At 41.5% G+C, this 17,052-nt stretch overlaps 1 protein-coding gene across 3 annotated transcripts in view; it reads left to right on the forward strand.

The window, feature by feature from the left end:
• The window catches only part of MYOM1 (myomesin 1), a 650,420-nt gene that overhangs the window by 161,102 nt on the left and 472,266 nt on the right, over nucleotides 1-17,052 (forward strand). For all 3 annotated transcript variants that reach the window (XM_069219961.1, XM_069219960.1, XM_069219962.1), the window contains one exon: nucleotides 12,763-12,924. In XM_069219961.1, coding sequence (XP_069076062.1) covers nucleotides 12,763-12,924 — 162 coding nt within the window. The remainder of the gene's footprint in view (nucleotides 1-12,762; nucleotides 12,925-17,052) is intronic.

The raw sequence follows: 17,052 nt of genomic DNA on the forward strand, positions 1-17,052 counted from the left end.
TATTTCCTATCCTCTCACTGAGGGTACACTCTAAGATACTTGGGCATATTGTCATAAAAATAAAGTACCTTTATTTTTAGTATAACTGTGTATTGTGTTTTCTTATGATATTGTGCAAGTGACACTTGTGGTACTGTAGTAGCTTCACACGTCTCCTAGTTCAGCCTAAGCTGCTCTGCTAAGCTACCATTATCTATCAGCCTAAGCTGCTAGACACCCTATACACTAATAAGGGATAACTGGGCCTGGTGCAAGGTGCAAGTACCCCTTGGTACTCACTACAAGCCAGTCCAGCCTCCTACAGTCCCCATATTCATAATATACAAGCAATTACAATTAATATTCCCTGTATGATTCCAAATATTACTAAGCCAATTTTCTACTGAAGCAAATCCTTTCCCTATCTTTTCCCATGGTGAACCAGTAGAGGTCAGGAAACCTCTTTGTGACCACAATTGACCAAAATCATGAACAATGCCAAATCCATATTGGCTATCTGTATAGATAGTAACTGTCAATCTTGCAAACACATGGCATGCTCTAGTAAGAGCAACCAGTTCTGCCACTTGTGCAGAATATACGCCTTGAAGCCAAGAGGCTTCTAAAGTACCTGTAACTGTGCACACAGCATAGCCTGCTCTCAGTGTCCCTGTACCATCTCTGAGACATGAACCATCAACAAAAACAATGTTATCATTTTCCTCTAATCGTGTATCTCTGATGTCAGGTCTTGGTTTTGTGCACAACTCAGTTACCTTGAGACAATCATGCTCAATGTCTCCTTCTTTTTCAATTTCAACAGTATCACTTGAAAGTAATGTTGCCGGGTTCAGCACTGTACACATTTTCAATGTTACATTTGGAGCACCTAGAATGCTCGTCTCATACCGTGTCAGTCTGGCACCAGTCAAATACTGGGTTTTCGTCCTTCTCAGTAAAATTTCAAATGAGTGTCGGACCATTACCGTCAGGGGTTATCCCATCACTGCCTCCTCACATTGTGAAAGGCTTTGACCAACTGCAGCAGCTGCACGCAAACAACCAGGTAAGGCTGCTGCAACTGGGTCCGAGGTAGCTGAAAATAGGCTACTGGGTAATAAGCACCTCCACGGACCTGTGTCAAGACAGACAGAGAACAAGCATCATGTTCATGACAAAACAAGGTGAATGGCTTTGTGTAATTAGGTATACCCATGCTGGAGCTCTGCACAAACTCTCTCTCAACTCAGTGAATGCTTTCATCTGGTCCTGGTCTAATGTTATGGGATCAGTAACATCCTCATGTGTCAATTGTTGCAATGGCTTTGAAATCTCAGCAAAATTTGGAATCCATTGAAGACAATAGCCTACAGAAACATCCTGACATCCCTCTGTGAAGTCGTGGACTTCTCTGCAGTATCATTGTAATCCTTTCTCTAGAAATTCTCCTTGATCCTTTCTCAATTTGGTGACCCAGAAATTTCACTGACTTCTGACAGTACTGTAATTACAATGGTGACACTTTATGGCCAAATTTTCCCAAATGATTCAATAGGGCAATCAAGTCGTACTTACACTCGTCCCTTGTTTTGGATGCAATCAGTAAGTCATCCATATATTGCACCAGAGTCGATTGATATGGCAATTCCAATGACTCCAGATTCTTTTTCAGGATTTGATTAAACAAGGATGGTGACTCTGTGTACCCTTGAGGAAGCCTGCACCAGCTGCAGACTCTGTCTAGGAATTTGAAACTAAAGAGAAACTGACTATCCTCATGAAGAGGCACAGAAAAGAAAGCTTGTGACAGGTCAACCACTGTGAAGCATCTGCATCGCATGGAATCTGGAACATTATTACTGCTGGATTTGGCACCACGGGACAACACTTGACCACTATGTCATTTATTTGTCTCAGATCCTGCACAATTCGCACCTTTCCACACAACTTTTTCAAACCGATTATCGGTGAATTACACGGGCTGCTTAGCACTTCTTTCAAAACTCTCTGCTTCACAAAATTTCCAATTATCTGTGCTATTTTCATCAAGACATCTTGTGGCATGTTGTACTGTGGAAGCTGCAGAAACACTACATTCGGTTTCAAGGTAACCTTAATCGGTTCCACTCCCTTGATCAACCCCACTTCCTTGCCTGTTAAATCCCACACATTTTCCTATACTTTTCCCTGCAAACCTGAATGAGACGCTTTTACTGTAAACATTGGAAAAGCGCAATCAATTAGTATTCTTCTATGGTATTGTCATTCTCCCTTTTCGGAGTTAGTTCTTCTTCATTGTCACTATTTGTCTGGATTTCTATCCTAGCAGTTGAGCAAGAGATCGAACATTTAGTCTTGCATAACAAGTCCCTTTCCAATAGGAATACTGGACTGGAATCGCAGACTACAAACTTGTGCAGTCCCTGGAAATTGCCAATCTTGGCTTGTACTGGATCTGTGATCGGGTTTGTCAAATGCTTATTCGCTACCCCCACAACCTGAGCTGTTCTCCCTGAAAGAGGTAAATTCGGAACCTCTACACTCCTCACTGTGGAAAGTGTGGCTCCTATATCTACTAGAAATGAGACCTTTTGACCCATCACCTTCCCTCTCACAAAAGGTCCTCTCTGATCTACCTCTAAGGCTCTACCTCTAAGGCTCTACCTCTATGGCTCCTCATCCAAACTATCAATCAACCAATCACCGTTTATTTAATTCTCACTATGTGATGGGAATTGGTGCACAGTGTTACTACTTCTGTCTTGTCTCTGAGCTGTGACCTGTTGAGTAAGCACCACCTGGTGCAGCTCCATCGGGGCTTGAGTTATTTGCATTTGCTGTCTAGGTACCATGGGAACCTGCTGCTGCACTGGTTGTAACTGTGTCATTTGTGCACGAGGTATTTGCACCTGCTGCATGGGTTGAAAATTCTGCACTTGACTCTCATTATTCTGAAAATTTGGACTAAGTTCTCTCATTCTTGGGACTTTCGCAGTTTGAAATGTATTGCCACCACCACCTTGCTGAACAACACTATCCTGCTCCATCATCGGACACTCTCTCTTCCAGTGTCCCACGTTTCCGCAAAGATGACACAGTAACATCTTCTTCATCCCTTGCACATCATTCTGAACCACCACAGTACTCAAATCTGGACCACGATGCATAATAGCTCCACGACCCCTACCTCTCATCTGAGGCTGGAACATAACAGTTCCCTGTTGCTGCAAAATCTGCTGCACAAAAGCTCCCTGCACTCCTGTTTGAGCTGCCTGAAATTTGCATCACCATGGCTTTCTTGTTCAGCTTTTTCTGCTTCAACTCTCATTACTACAGTATTTTGCATATTGCAGCACCTCATCAATCGGCTTTGCTTGCCAGCAAATCAAGTGACTCTTAATCATTTGATCTATCTCAGGTCTCAGTCCCTCCACAAACCTGAACACAAAAGGCGAAATTCTCGTCTTCAGGAATTCAATTACCTTATAATAATGCTTCATTACTTCAGGAGATGGTGCACCTGTGGTCCTATCCTTTTCTGGTTCACTTGTTAGCCAATCTACAGCTCTTTTGCACTCAGCCTACAAATCAGCTGGAACTACTATCTCTAACAGAGTATTCAAGTCTTCCCATAGATATTTGGAAAGCTTCACAAATCTATCAGTCTGCTGATACCATTCAACTGGTTACTCCCTTAGCTTTAGATAATCATTTGTGAATGACAGGATATCACTTCTGTGCCATGGAACGTGAACAAACTGCCCTCCTGGAATCTCCCTCATTGGTAAAATTTTCACTGGATCCGTTTCTTTCTGAACACTTTCAGACCCCTCTTGTGGATCTTGTTTCAGTTTATCCTTCTTCTTTGCCCATCTGCCTTCCCATTTTTCCAGTGCTCCCCAAATCTTAGCACTCTGTAATAATTCTTAAAGATGCGCTTTCATTTCAGGTGGCCTCATGTGTTCAAAATCTTTTGCCTCAAAATCTAACCTGTAACTTCGTTTCAAATGCTTTGTCTTTCCAGTTTAAACATCATGCTTTTCTGCTAAATCTGCTAATCTCTGATGTATCCTGCCCACTTCTGTCGTAATTCTTTGGGATAAGTATCTCAGCTCTTCTTCTGTATAAGACTCCAACCTATTCACTCCCATTATCCCTTCGACTAGTTCTGTTATTTCTGTATCCAGCCTCACACGATCAATCTGCTCTTCACTCTTGGACATATTCTGTGGAGTGTTCAAACTGTCTAACCACTCATTCAGCTGCTGTGCAGTCAATCCTTGTAACGTAATGTTACTCACATTTGGTGATGGCACCTACTGTGCCACCACATCTGGGGGTTGCGGTGTCAAGAGCTTCAAGCTCTGACTTGGACCATTTACTGTTTTGGGAAGCATGACTAGTGGACTGAGATCCATCAGTGGCCTGGATCCATCAAAAGTCTGACCCATGGAAGAAATTACCTACACATATTCTCTCACCCCCCTCCTCTCGAGGCTCTGTGATATTTCACCCTGTTCTGCAGTGATTGATTTCAGCTGCGCAAACAATGGTACAGCTGGACCAACAGTAAGTGGCAGTGATATTGCATCTGGGGCTGCTCTAGTACCCATATTGTGTGGAAGGGCTACTCCCATACTCTGATTTATCACTGGAGTCACATCTGACTGTGTTCCTGTTGTCGGTGTAAACCTCCGCAAACCCCGTGGCTGTGCCTGGGGCATCAATATCAGAGTTGGCTCAGTCTGAACCAATAATGGTCTCAGAACCACTTGTTCCGTAGGTACCACTAAGTTCAAGGTTGTCTCAAGAATCGGTACTTCAGGATTAATTCTCTGTATCAGTAGCAGATGCATCTGTGCTTGGACCACCGAAGTAGTCACCACATTAGGAGTACTCTGCACTACCCCCAGTACCTGTCCATAATCTGTTTGCACTGGTCCCGCTATCCCCGACACTTGGGCTGAGGCAGTTGGAGCAGGACTAGTACTCGGACCTCCGTCATGCACTGCATATGGTGGAGGTCAGTCTCTCAGCACCTGAGTAATAAGATCCCCGACATCTGAATCTTCCTCTTCTATGTAAGTCTTTTTCTTCTTTTTACTCTCTGATGAACCCTTGTCACTTTTGCTAGTCTCCTCTTTCCCTTTTGCCTCAGCTTCCTCTGTGATAGCAGGAAACAACTTAACGTCCTGCAGTCTCATTGTTCTCCACCTCTTCTGCTCCCAATCTCATCTTGCTTCTGCTAAAGACTTCTCTTCCTTCCTAATTCTCCTTTGAAACTTTATTTCCTGCTGTTGTCTCGCTATGAGTTCTCAAACCGCTAATGCCTCAAACTGTGCTGGTCTTGGAAGAGGCTTTGTCTCATACAACGTCATCCTTAACTGATCCAAAATTCCCAGATAAAACGTTCCATGCTCTGGAAATGCTAAAGCTCCCTGTTTCTCTGTCAATTTGCACCACTGTTTTAACCAAAGACATGGTGCGACACCTCGCTCCTCCATTACAATATAAGCCGCAGAATTGTCCGGTGGGGTACGCTCCCCCACAGTCGCCTTAATGTATTTGTCACCCTTCGTGGCACTCCTAAACGCTTTGAAAAACTTCATCTTTTCTATCTTTTTTGTATTTGAATCAAATCAGGAAATGACTTTTCCTTCCAAGATTCCCTTCACCTGCTTTCTCAACCAATTTCCTCTCACGGACGGCTGCCAATCCGCTCGCGACTCTTCTCGCTAACCAACCTATCCCAGCGTGGCTCAAATGACGTCACACTCACACACACTGCTGACAAAGTCTTGCGGCTCGTCCTCCTAAACTCCAATTCACACAAACTAATGCAAATTATTGCGTGCACTAACCAAAAATCAATAATCAAAAACAAATCTGCTGATTTACTACAGGAAGGTAACACAATCGCTTCAGAGACCTTACAGATTTTTATTGATGGCCCTTTCGATCATACAGCTATCCCTCTTTCTCAGTCTCCCACATTCGCAAGTAAAATTCTACCCGCAAGTTTTACTCTCAACTGATCAATGGGTCTGTCCTGGTGCACATAGGACTCGCCAAATCTCAGTTGAAGAATTTCTCTTACTTAACTTACACACTGACATGTCGGCCACGCCCAATCAACCTACTAAACCAGACAGATTACTACATATAACCAAGTGTCTCCTACACTTGTCAATATACTCCGGAGTCGTAGACCACGCAGGGTCCGTACATCCTCAACAACCACGTGGACAATTTTTTAGCACAAAGTGCCACAAACATATGAAGTTCGACGACTTCCGTACTCTCATACTACGGAGTACGCACACTCCTAACAAAACTTCAAATGGAATACGCAGACTCCCTACTTACCTCACACACGTCACAGTTCACCTGCGATTTACATAAGCCTTTGCAAGCGCAACCTATCTCTCTCACTGTCACTAGAACGCCAAGAATATACCCAACTCTACATGCAGGATCCAGGATCTGGGAAAGTCATTCCTGGGCTTAAGGGGACATCATCTTTGCTACAATTGCCATTTCAGAAAACAAAATTAAAATCTTGAAAATGAAGAACTAACCAACCCTAAACTACAACCATAACAACTTAACTAGTTCTCCAAGGAAACTAACCATCAAGCTGCTACCAAAAACTGTTAGCGCGCCTGGTCCTTAGTAAGTAAACTTACAAGGGGACACGGATAGGTCGATGAACCTTTTGATTTGCATGGAGTATCCTGGCTAGGCTAATGGTAGTCACACTAATAATGAACACACAATTCAATAACCATTAGTCATCGACATGTATGAATCAGAAACAATAACACCCCATGACCCTCCAGTCATGAATAACCACAACTCACTTATACATTTTAGTAGTTTTATTCCCTATTAGTTACAATACTAATTCATGGAAATTAGTTCAACTTTATTTACATCAGCAACCTGTGTTAATTCATTAGGAGGCGCCAAAAACATAGTCTAAACCAAACTTGCATCAGAGTACATTCTAAAGCAGTAGCATAGGTCAATAATTGAATCAGGAATTAATAAGTCGACATAAGTAGCAGAGTTCAGCAAATCAGTTTGTCAATCATTTGTCTTTGTGTTTGTCAATGTCATAAGGTAGAAACCTCACCTAACCCAGATTAGCATCAGCATGTGGGACTTCATGCGAAAACAGTTTAGAACATGAATTTGGAAAACGCCTACCTAAAAGAAAATCTATTAAAACAGCGCAGTTGGTACCTAGAAATAAAAGGCACAAAGGTAATCCAGTCCCATTGTCATATCTACCTGTCCTCGAAATGGATCAGCAACAAGTCAGTCTTCGTCCTTAGGTCATCAATTGATCAGCATCATATCAGACTTTCAAGATCTTGAGCCCAGTGACAGAATCTCAGCATCTCTATCTATCCGTCTCATCTGTAGTCGCATCTCATCTGTTCTGAAGTTTTCCCCCTTTCTCACAGCATTATATCAAAGTTGCCCAGACTATCCCCCAATTCTTAATTGGACAATTAATCACCAGTTATGACCCTGTCCAATTGCCTATTTACTCCAAATCTATAAATTTTAATATTGTACAGTTCAACGATTGTTGATTGGTCAATATCATCTGGCTCGTCAGGTATCGAAAATGTTGCATCTTCTTCTCCAGTCAGTGTCTCTGTTGTTCAAGTCGTGGGAAAGTACCTTTGAACGCTTTACACAGTAATTGATACATTCTGGTTTCCATCGTCTCCTGTCTGTCAGTTCATGCAGCGGTTTCATTTAAACAATTTTTATTAAACAATGAGCAGTTCATGGTTAGTCTGATTTGTCAGCATCTTTCATTTTAACGTTAATATTCAGCTTCTGCACGAGGCCTGGCAAAACTAGGCGGACGTTGGCTAAGTTAAACTCTACAATATAATGCAGAACACAAGCTATATCTTTCAATATGACATACTACTACGTTATTTCAATACGTTTTTCTCTATTTCATATATGCCATTTATTTTATTAGTACAGTCGTGAATCTTGGTGATCGCTCTCCGTGTGCACATTTTCAAACATGCACATTATTTTTCTACATTAATCTTTTTCTACATTATTCATTATTCAAAATACATAAACGTTCATTAATAAATTTGAATTAATACATTTTGCTCTAACACTTGCATTCTGCAAGAGTGGTGCTGGTACAGTGTAATGTATTTCAGTGTCATTTAGCTACGAACAGGAGTCAAAGTGACATTTGTTTACTGACTAGGAAACATCGCCCCAGTATCTTCACTTTTTGTTTATCTGCATAGCATGTGTATGCATGTGGTGCGCTGTACAGAATGTTCCAGTGCCAGCCAGAAGTGAAGCCTTCTGTGATGTCATCATTGGAATTCTGGAGCTAATACTGAGGTGAAGGAGAGTCAGTCTGAAGAGAGGAGGGGATGAGGCCAGTAGCTCCAGGTGTGGTCCTGATGATGCCTTTGGGCAGGAAGACCCTGGGTAGCTCTTACTTTGAGAGCTGTACCCAGGGCCTCTTTGACTACCCAGAGAGACGCCCCGGGATTTCTGAGACATAAACTGTGTTTTGGTGAATCAACTTTCCTTGCTTTGAGTGCTGCAGCATGAGAGGTGGACCCTGCCCCGCCCTGCATTATCAAAGTGGACCTTTGGAATTTCATACTAAACAGCATTGAGGTAACTGAGTTATCACCCTTTTGTGACTATGACAGATGACAGTCAGGTAGGACCATTAGAAAGTAAAGAATGAGGGCGCTGCATGCAATGTGGGCGAGAGAAGTCCCAGAAATGTTGAACCCACTTCTAAAGTGCAGATAAGAGAGGACATGAACCTTAAAAGTAAAATTGGTTTCCTTAAGTAGTCAGGACGATCATAACACAGTATTCACCTCAGTCATCTGTGAAAACAATAGAACGAAATTGAGGTGACAAATACACTGAATTCATCAGATGTAAGTATGGTAGTAACTAGTAGAGCATGTTAATACACTGAAAATTAGGTTTATTTTTCAGTTGAACAGCTTGACACTAACTCTAGAGAGTTGTTCTCAGATATTTCAGATCTGACAGAATCAAAACCTGCACCAGGGTGAAATTAGACTGAAAAGAATGGATCTAAAGAATCAGGCCAATCTGAGACTTTTACCATTGTGTCATACAGGAGCTGGTGAAAACGTTTAATAAGCTAATAGACACAATTGAGGAGTGGGCTGTATTCCATTCAATAAAGAGTAGTGGTGCAAGAATGTCTTTGCCTATCTTGCAGAAAGAAGTGTGGGGTATGTCTTTTCAAAGTAGACAAAATGGAAGCACTTTAGATGAAATAAGATTAACCTCAAATAGGTGTGCAGAAGAATTTCCGTTATACTTTATATATGGGTGTCACAGAGTTCAGGCTGACACAGCATCAGGTACTAAGAGAGTGAGACCCAATTTCCAGTTTTCACCTCACAGCACCGATAGGTAATATAGAAATGCTCTTAATGTATTGAGTTGCTTGTATCAGTGGTAGTTGTATACCCAGGCATTTAGTGATGACATACTGAAGTAAGAGAGGGCGCTGCACACTATCAAAACGATGGAACACTCCCCCCTACTGCACACCCTAAATTTCACCCAAATTGCATTTGATTGATTGTAGGCTCGATAATAGATGGTCAGCCATGTTTCTGCTAATTAGAAACCCGGATGCAAAATTAATAAGGTTCTAACATTCTTACTTTTGTCTACGATGTACTATTTTGAACATGCAAATCTGAAAAGCAACTAATGGTGGTATTCAACAGTATTCTACCCAGGGCACACACTTAACCAAAGACTGCATTCCTGCAGGCACATGCAAGACAAGGTGACCTTACACCCTATGCACACATTAGTATCCTTTAGGAATCGTACACAATGTTATGTCAATCAGCCTCAAAATCTCCTCACAAGGCCCATTTAATGCAGTCAACAGATCCTTGGCTGAGCGACTTTTCATAAACGATTGTTCTCTCCCTTTTGGCCAAAGGATACAAAATATTCGGATCTGACAGGATGTCAAAAATAGCATTGGGTAGCCATAATCATAAAAGGCTCACTTCCCTGCAGACTGGCACCCGGTTTCTCATCTTTTGAAACCTTAAAAGTGGCTACCACCACACTCTTGCCCCAGGAAACAGCCATGTTTTCAGAAGAAGGCAATAAGACCATATCGGCTCCCCAACTTCATACTCCTAATTCACTAAAATGTTTAAGTTTTGTATTTCAAGTTTAAACTTTGTTCCATCCTAAAAAAGTATAAAGCCTGCGACTTTCAGCAACCGTCTTATCTAGTTGATAAATTGTACGTGTTCAGAGGGCCAAGACTCAATGTGAGCCAAGACTTCTACACTACCGAAGCAACCCTCCATGCAAAGAAGTGTAAAACTTTATTTCCAACTTCTCTTGCGCAGACCAAGCAGCTTGGATCTTGCTTACAGTTGCTTTTCACCTATCTCCAAGTCTCACCTCCTACAGTAAAAACCTGCTATTTTCCTATTCATCATATATTTAAAAGTCTGGCTGACTCTCTTGGGCATCCATCTCTGCCTGAGCCTGCTGGATCGTATTATCTATGACATTACTTACATATTTTGCTAGGCACTTGGCATTAATTCATTCCTTGACTTAAGCCTGAATTTCATATCCTAGATGATCCCATCTCTATGTTACCACAAGAGCCAGATACTTTAAGATGGTAACCAAAGATAGCGAGTTTAAAACTGAAACTAAATAAACTAAGAATAAATCAAATAGCAAGGTTCATAAAGGATCAGGGCTTGGTTGGAAGGAACCCATATTGCAGACATAAAAGGAACAGCTAATTTCGTATAACTTTTGAAGAAGCCTATAGAACGAGCCACCCAACCCCTTGCACACTTCCCCAGAATTGGAGCTGGTATGAAGTAAGAAAAATAAATAAAGCCTCTAAACCTCAGACGCTTAGGAACAGAAGACCTTAGATAATTGATGTAGTAGCCAGAGAAACGTATTTTTACTGTTTTATAAATTGGTTGGCAATAGGCCAATTCAGCATCATGATGTCATTTGCTTCCCTTTCCAATCCTACTAGTCGAAGAGGGAGATTTTTATAACAAGCCCAAACTTACCCCTTATCTTGCTAACTAATACTAATACTGCAACAGTGACCGCACATCATTGGAACTCATGTAGCATATGTCATTAGAGCAGTTTAATACTGATTATTTGCCTTCTGAGAGATGAGGAACAAATCAGATACAAAGCAAAAACTTCGACACCAAGAAGCATATACCTTTAGTAGTACACCAATCTGGGAATCTGCAAACAATGGGAGATACGTTTATTAATCTTGTTGTATACATGGATTTCTGAAAAAGATTAACATTAATTTAAAAAAATCACAATCCTACACCAATGGGTTTCGTTTGCTGAGCATGTCTTGGGCAGATAGGGATGAACCACAACTGCCCAGGTCACCCCTTCACCCTAGCTCAACTTTGGAAACATTTACTCATTTGGCATGTGCTGCTGCCATCTTCACGGATGTAGCAATAAATGTAGTAACTGAATAACAAGATTGCAGGTGTCAGCTCAGTAAGAATTACCAAGGGTCAGGCTGTGTGTGTATTATAGCTGTAGAATCTTCGGGTCCAGAAACTAGGATTTTGCTCTTCATTTAAATGACCCAGCAAAGCATGCAGCAAGGCAGCAGAAGAATACTTTAGAAGTAAGGGCCATATTTATGGCCTGGTGTGCGTCACTCTTGCACCAGGCAATGTGATGCAGGAGCGGCGCAAATCTTAAGTGAGATTTATGAAGCCATGCAAGGCCACCTTGCGTGGCTGTGCGGGGCTTCATAAATCTCAAGTAATGTAACACAGCACAATTGCTGCATTACATTACTCTGCGCCAGGAAGGCATTTCCATGGCTGTTGCGTGGGTGTTCTCACTCAACATCCATGGATTTTGATGCATTTCCAGATTTACAAGAATTTGCAAACATTGGAATGCACCAAAAAGATACGCCTCTCCAGGAGAGGCGTAGCAGTGAGAAGTATCTTTATTTCTCCTCGTTTTTTCTTCTATGTGTGCTAGAATGCAGAACACATAAAAAGAGGAAAAAAAAACTCTCTGGATTGTTTTTGCTTAGGAAGGTGTCTCTACCTGCACAAAAACATCCTGAATGCAACAAAGGCACCCTTGCACCATAGTGCAAGAGTGTCTGCATTGGCGCTAGGATGTCGAAAGGGTGCCAGCGCAGGGGGAAAGGATAGGAATGTGCTGTATTGGATAAATACGGCATGTGCCTGCCCTTTCCCTGTGACGCAGGGCAGCACAGCAAGGTGACTTTCTACACTGCCCTGCACCATAAAGTCCATAAATATGGACCTAAGTGACCAAGGTTGGCTCCTCAGTATTGATGAATAGGCTGCCTGCCATTGAAAAATGTGCGGCCTCTTTTGTGAATTAGGGACTTGTACATTTTCTTGCATTTGTACGCAATGCAGAGTTAAACTTCGTCCATCCATCTTTTTATGCAAATATTACCTATTCAGTTCAATTCTATTGTTAGATTTGTGGTAGCTCACTCACCAAAAACAATTCCATGACTTGAAGACATTGTATGGTAAAGAATACGTTCCGTAAGATCCTGCATCTACTGTCACCATGTAATATTCTCCTCCAATCCCAAAATAATGCAAAGTCGGTAGTGCCAAGTACTCAATTTTTAGGACTGTGACACCGACACTCAGTGTGCACTTCTCTTCTCATTTTCAGGAGTTCTTCTCTCGCCATCGAAGTGGGCTCAGATGCACTGGAGCGGAGAGCGTGCAACACTCACACTTAATCACCTCAACAAGGAGGATGAGGGCCTCTACACGCTGCGTGTGATCATGGGGGAGTTCTACGACCAGTTCAGTGGCTATGTCTTTGTTGGAGGTAAGAGCCATCACAACAGCAAAAATACCTCAGGGAGAGGAACGTCTGAATTGACATGAATTGAAATTTGCTGATGAAGAACTTTTAACGGCTGGAAGGAAACCACTGCAAAACTATCAACACGATAGTGTAATACGAAAGGGTAATACTATTGCCCTTAGGGTATGTTGTCAAAGGTCACTTCCATCGACCTTCCTTTCCCCACATTGTAGGCCATTATTGTTATAGCAAAAGGTGAGTTGTGTTATAAAGATGGCCTTCTCAACTTGACATAGAATTAACAGATACAGTTATAGAGTGCCCTTAGATTTTTTTCCATGGGAGAGCACATGCAAATAGTGAAGAGAAATTACGTTTGTGCCCTCACAAACTATAAACAAAATTGTTCCCCCGCTCTTGTTTGTGTTTGGAAGGGTGCGTGAGATGCTGTTTGGGTCAGAACACTGAGTGTAAGTGTGTAATATCCACCCAGATTATAAACAGCAATTCATTAGTATCTGTCAATCAAATCTAATGTTCTTAGTGATATTTGAGTGACTTGAATTATGTGCTTCCTAGATATAGTGAGTGAGCCCCATCGACATTTACTATTCTGCAATAGACTAATATTTAACCTTCTGCTAACGCATATATATATATTTTTTTTCTCTACTAAGCTTTCCGGTCTCTCTCACATTTTTTAAGGTTGCTGTACACAGCATTTCATTAAATGATTTGCCTCCAGTATTGGAATGTATTTTTGCTATTGCAGTATTTTAGATATCAATACATATATTCAGTAGGAGCGTATTATATACGTTTTTGGCAACTCTAAGTATGGATTTTGTTCATTGAGTTATTATCATCAAACTAAACATTCAGGATTGCACGGTTTTCTAGAGAGAGGTAATCCGTCAATGGTGATAATAAGCTGCATTTCATAAAGTTGTGGAAATCAGTGCACCTTGTAATGTAGAAACAAAGAGAGCGATGGCCCAGAAATTACTTCCTGTGTGAATGCCCTTTGGGTGGTGGGGACTCAAACTGAGGGTATGGACCAAAAACTCCCTTGTATTGAGAAATCCAGAATAATTAAGAGAGAGACTCCACTTATAATTTTATTATAATATCCAAATTAACTGAAGTGAAAGCTTGCAAAACTGTCTTTGAAGTTGAATCATTTATTCAATTATTTCAAAATAGATACAGCCAAACGAGTACAGCCGACACGTGTTTCGCCCTCTGTGGTGCATCTGCCTAGGGCTTTCTCAAGGCTATAAATGATCAAACATAAGGCAATCAAGTTACAGACGAACATACTAGAACTAAAGATAAAGAGTCAAAAGCACCAATAAGTGAAAAGCATGCTGAGTTCTGATTCAATTGTCTTGTGTGCAAGACAAAAAGGGAAGGAACACTCCACCTGAAAAGTCTGATTTAACAAAATTAAGTTTAGTAGAACGAGAGGGAAAAAGGCACCAAAAGGTTGCAAAAATCCTGGCTATCCTATCACATTCAGTGAATTGGTTACCATACCACTATGATACTAGGTTATCGTAAGTTAAAGATCTTCGAAAGAATTGAAAAGCGGTGCTGGCAATTACACCTAAATTTAGGTTTGATTGCTCAAAATAAATAAAGTAGAACGTGCTCATGCGCAATATCGTGCTCTAAAACTTCAATGGTGAAAAGAAAAAGAAGCTTATGAGATCATACCATCATGATAATCAATCAGAAGATTAGAGAATGTAAATCAAAATACTGATTCAAAGAACAAAGTACATCATACAATTTTAGGTCTGCAATAAAAGAGAATAAAGAATCATTCAGGTGTAGCTTTTGATTTTTTACGAGTACACCTTGTAATGTACTTAAACTGTTTTAATATTTGCAATCAATCCGTTTTTCAAAAGACTTCCCAAACGCACCCAAATAGCCAAATGTATGATGTATTAATGTATCCCCCTCCTCAGAATAATACCTCAAAGAATCTTGCATTACATTCTCATCATAATTAGAGGCTACTTATTGGGATAGTGACACAGTGCAGCGCACCTTGCTGCGCTGCACTGAGTGACAGGGAAAGGGCTGGAATGTGCCGTATTTTAAAAAAACTATGGTGCATTGTTGCTCCATGGTACAAGAGTGCCTGTGTTGCGTGCAAGATTATTTTTGTGCAGGAAGGAATCTCAAAAACATTTGCCTGAAGCTTTTTCCTCTTTCTATGTGTGCAACAAAATGCAGCACACTTAGAGGAGAAATACGGATATTTCTCCTTGTTACGCCTCACCTTGGGTGGCATAGGTTTTTTGCACATTCACAGGTCTACCAGTTCGGGTAAATCTGGGAATGCATCAAAATCAATGGATGTTGCCTGGGAACACCCATGCAACACCCATGGCAACGCCTCCCTGGTGCAGAGTAATGCAACACAGCGATTTGCACTGCGTTACATTACTCAATATTTATGAAGCCACGGAGGGCATCACACATGTACCACGTTGTGTGGTGAAAACACGACACATACTGGGTCAAAAATAAGGTCCCTAGTTTCTTATTTTACAGATCAATGCACTCAGTGAGTTAGTCCTGATGTCATAAAAATGCCCTTGCTAACACGTGTTTCAGGACTCCTTTCCATTTCTCATGGTCAAATGGGGTCTAATAAAAAATGATTCATGAGTATTAGCTATGCAAAGCACTTTTTTTTTTAATGTTGGTATCTTCTGTCTACTCAAGATAACCCCCTTAACAGCCCGTGTGGTGTCTGGCAATATGCAGTCTGATACCGCATGCTCTGGTTTACTAACACCACAGGGGTTTTTATATTGGTTTTTTTACGCCCTCTGCTGCACCTCTTCTCAACCTACTCTCCTACTCCGCCCCATAGATGTCATTTAGGGGGTCGCCAGGGGTCACATCTGCGACCCCTGTCTTGCTACTAGCGACCCCTGGCACTGCCTTTGCAACCCCTGGCCTCAGAGGTGGCAAAATCAGTGCCTGGAACACAGGGGTTGATCGTCCAAATGGACATCGGTTGGGGTTCCACTTTCCTGGTTTTATGTCAAAGTTTTTACAACACAAATAGCGAATGATGTTATTCACTATTTTTGTAACAAAAATGGAGTACACTTAACTGGAATATGTCCCTACCTGGCAGCTGAGATAAGTAATTTATTTTTAATTTATGTTGTATGCGCACTGCTGTGACAAAGCTTTGAGGGGCCCCCTGCAAAGTACATGGAGGCTCCCCTCTGGACTCACTCAGGAGCTCTCATTCCTGAGTACGGTGCTGAGGGTGCCCCCTGGGGCTCAGCCCCCCATCCCTTGGCACCACGAGGGCTGTGGGGGCCTTTGTTACATCACTCTATATGCATGCTTGCGGGTAAGAGTGTGTTTATGTGACCAGGAGTGTGTGAATGTGTATGTGTAAGCATGTGCACGTGAATGAAAGTAAAGGTCAAATAGCATGTGAAGTCAATTACGCTACCCCTGGCATTTTAGTGGATTGGGATCCATGCTCCACCCACATTGTTTTTGATGAAAAGGGGCGTGGGTGTAAAATGAAGAGATCAGGAGACACAAGTATACTTAGAAATATCTCCCTGCCACTCTATACCTTACCCTTAGTGAGGCACAGAGACTTGTGCGAGACTTCACAGTCTGAGCAGGTTTACTACAACAACAGTTTAAACTGAATCTGCAGGACTTAGGCCCATATTTATACTTTTTTTGCGCCACATTTGCATAATTTTTTGGTGCAAAAGCAGCGCAATTTACAAAATTTAATTGTATTTTGTAAGTTTGCACCGCTTTTGCGTCAAAAAATGACGCAAACATGGTGCAAAAAAAGTATAAATATGGGCCCTAATGTCTTGTACTCTTTTTCCTCCGGGCCGTAGATACCTAAGGCAAAGCCACACATATTATGTGATTCTGCAACAGCTATATTTTTCGCATAGTTACAGATTTCCCATAATCTGTTATCTGCTGCATAACTTACAGATTTTGCCAAAAAATTGTTTATAGCTCAAACAGATCAAAAGTTACTAAAAACGAAGCTGCGCGTGTTGCCCTACAATGCAGGCCCTTCTCAAAAGGTGACTGGTCACCTTTCCATTTCGTATTGTTGAATTTGAGTGTTAAAAT

This window comes from Pleurodeles waltl, chromosome 2_2 (genome assembly GCF_031143425.1).
Source record: "Pleurodeles waltl isolate 20211129_DDA chromosome 2_2, aPleWal1.hap1.20221129, whole genome shotgun sequence".
In the NCBI taxonomy this organism is placed as follows: domain Eukaryota; kingdom Metazoa; phylum Chordata; class Amphibia; order Caudata; family Salamandridae; genus Pleurodeles; species Pleurodeles waltl.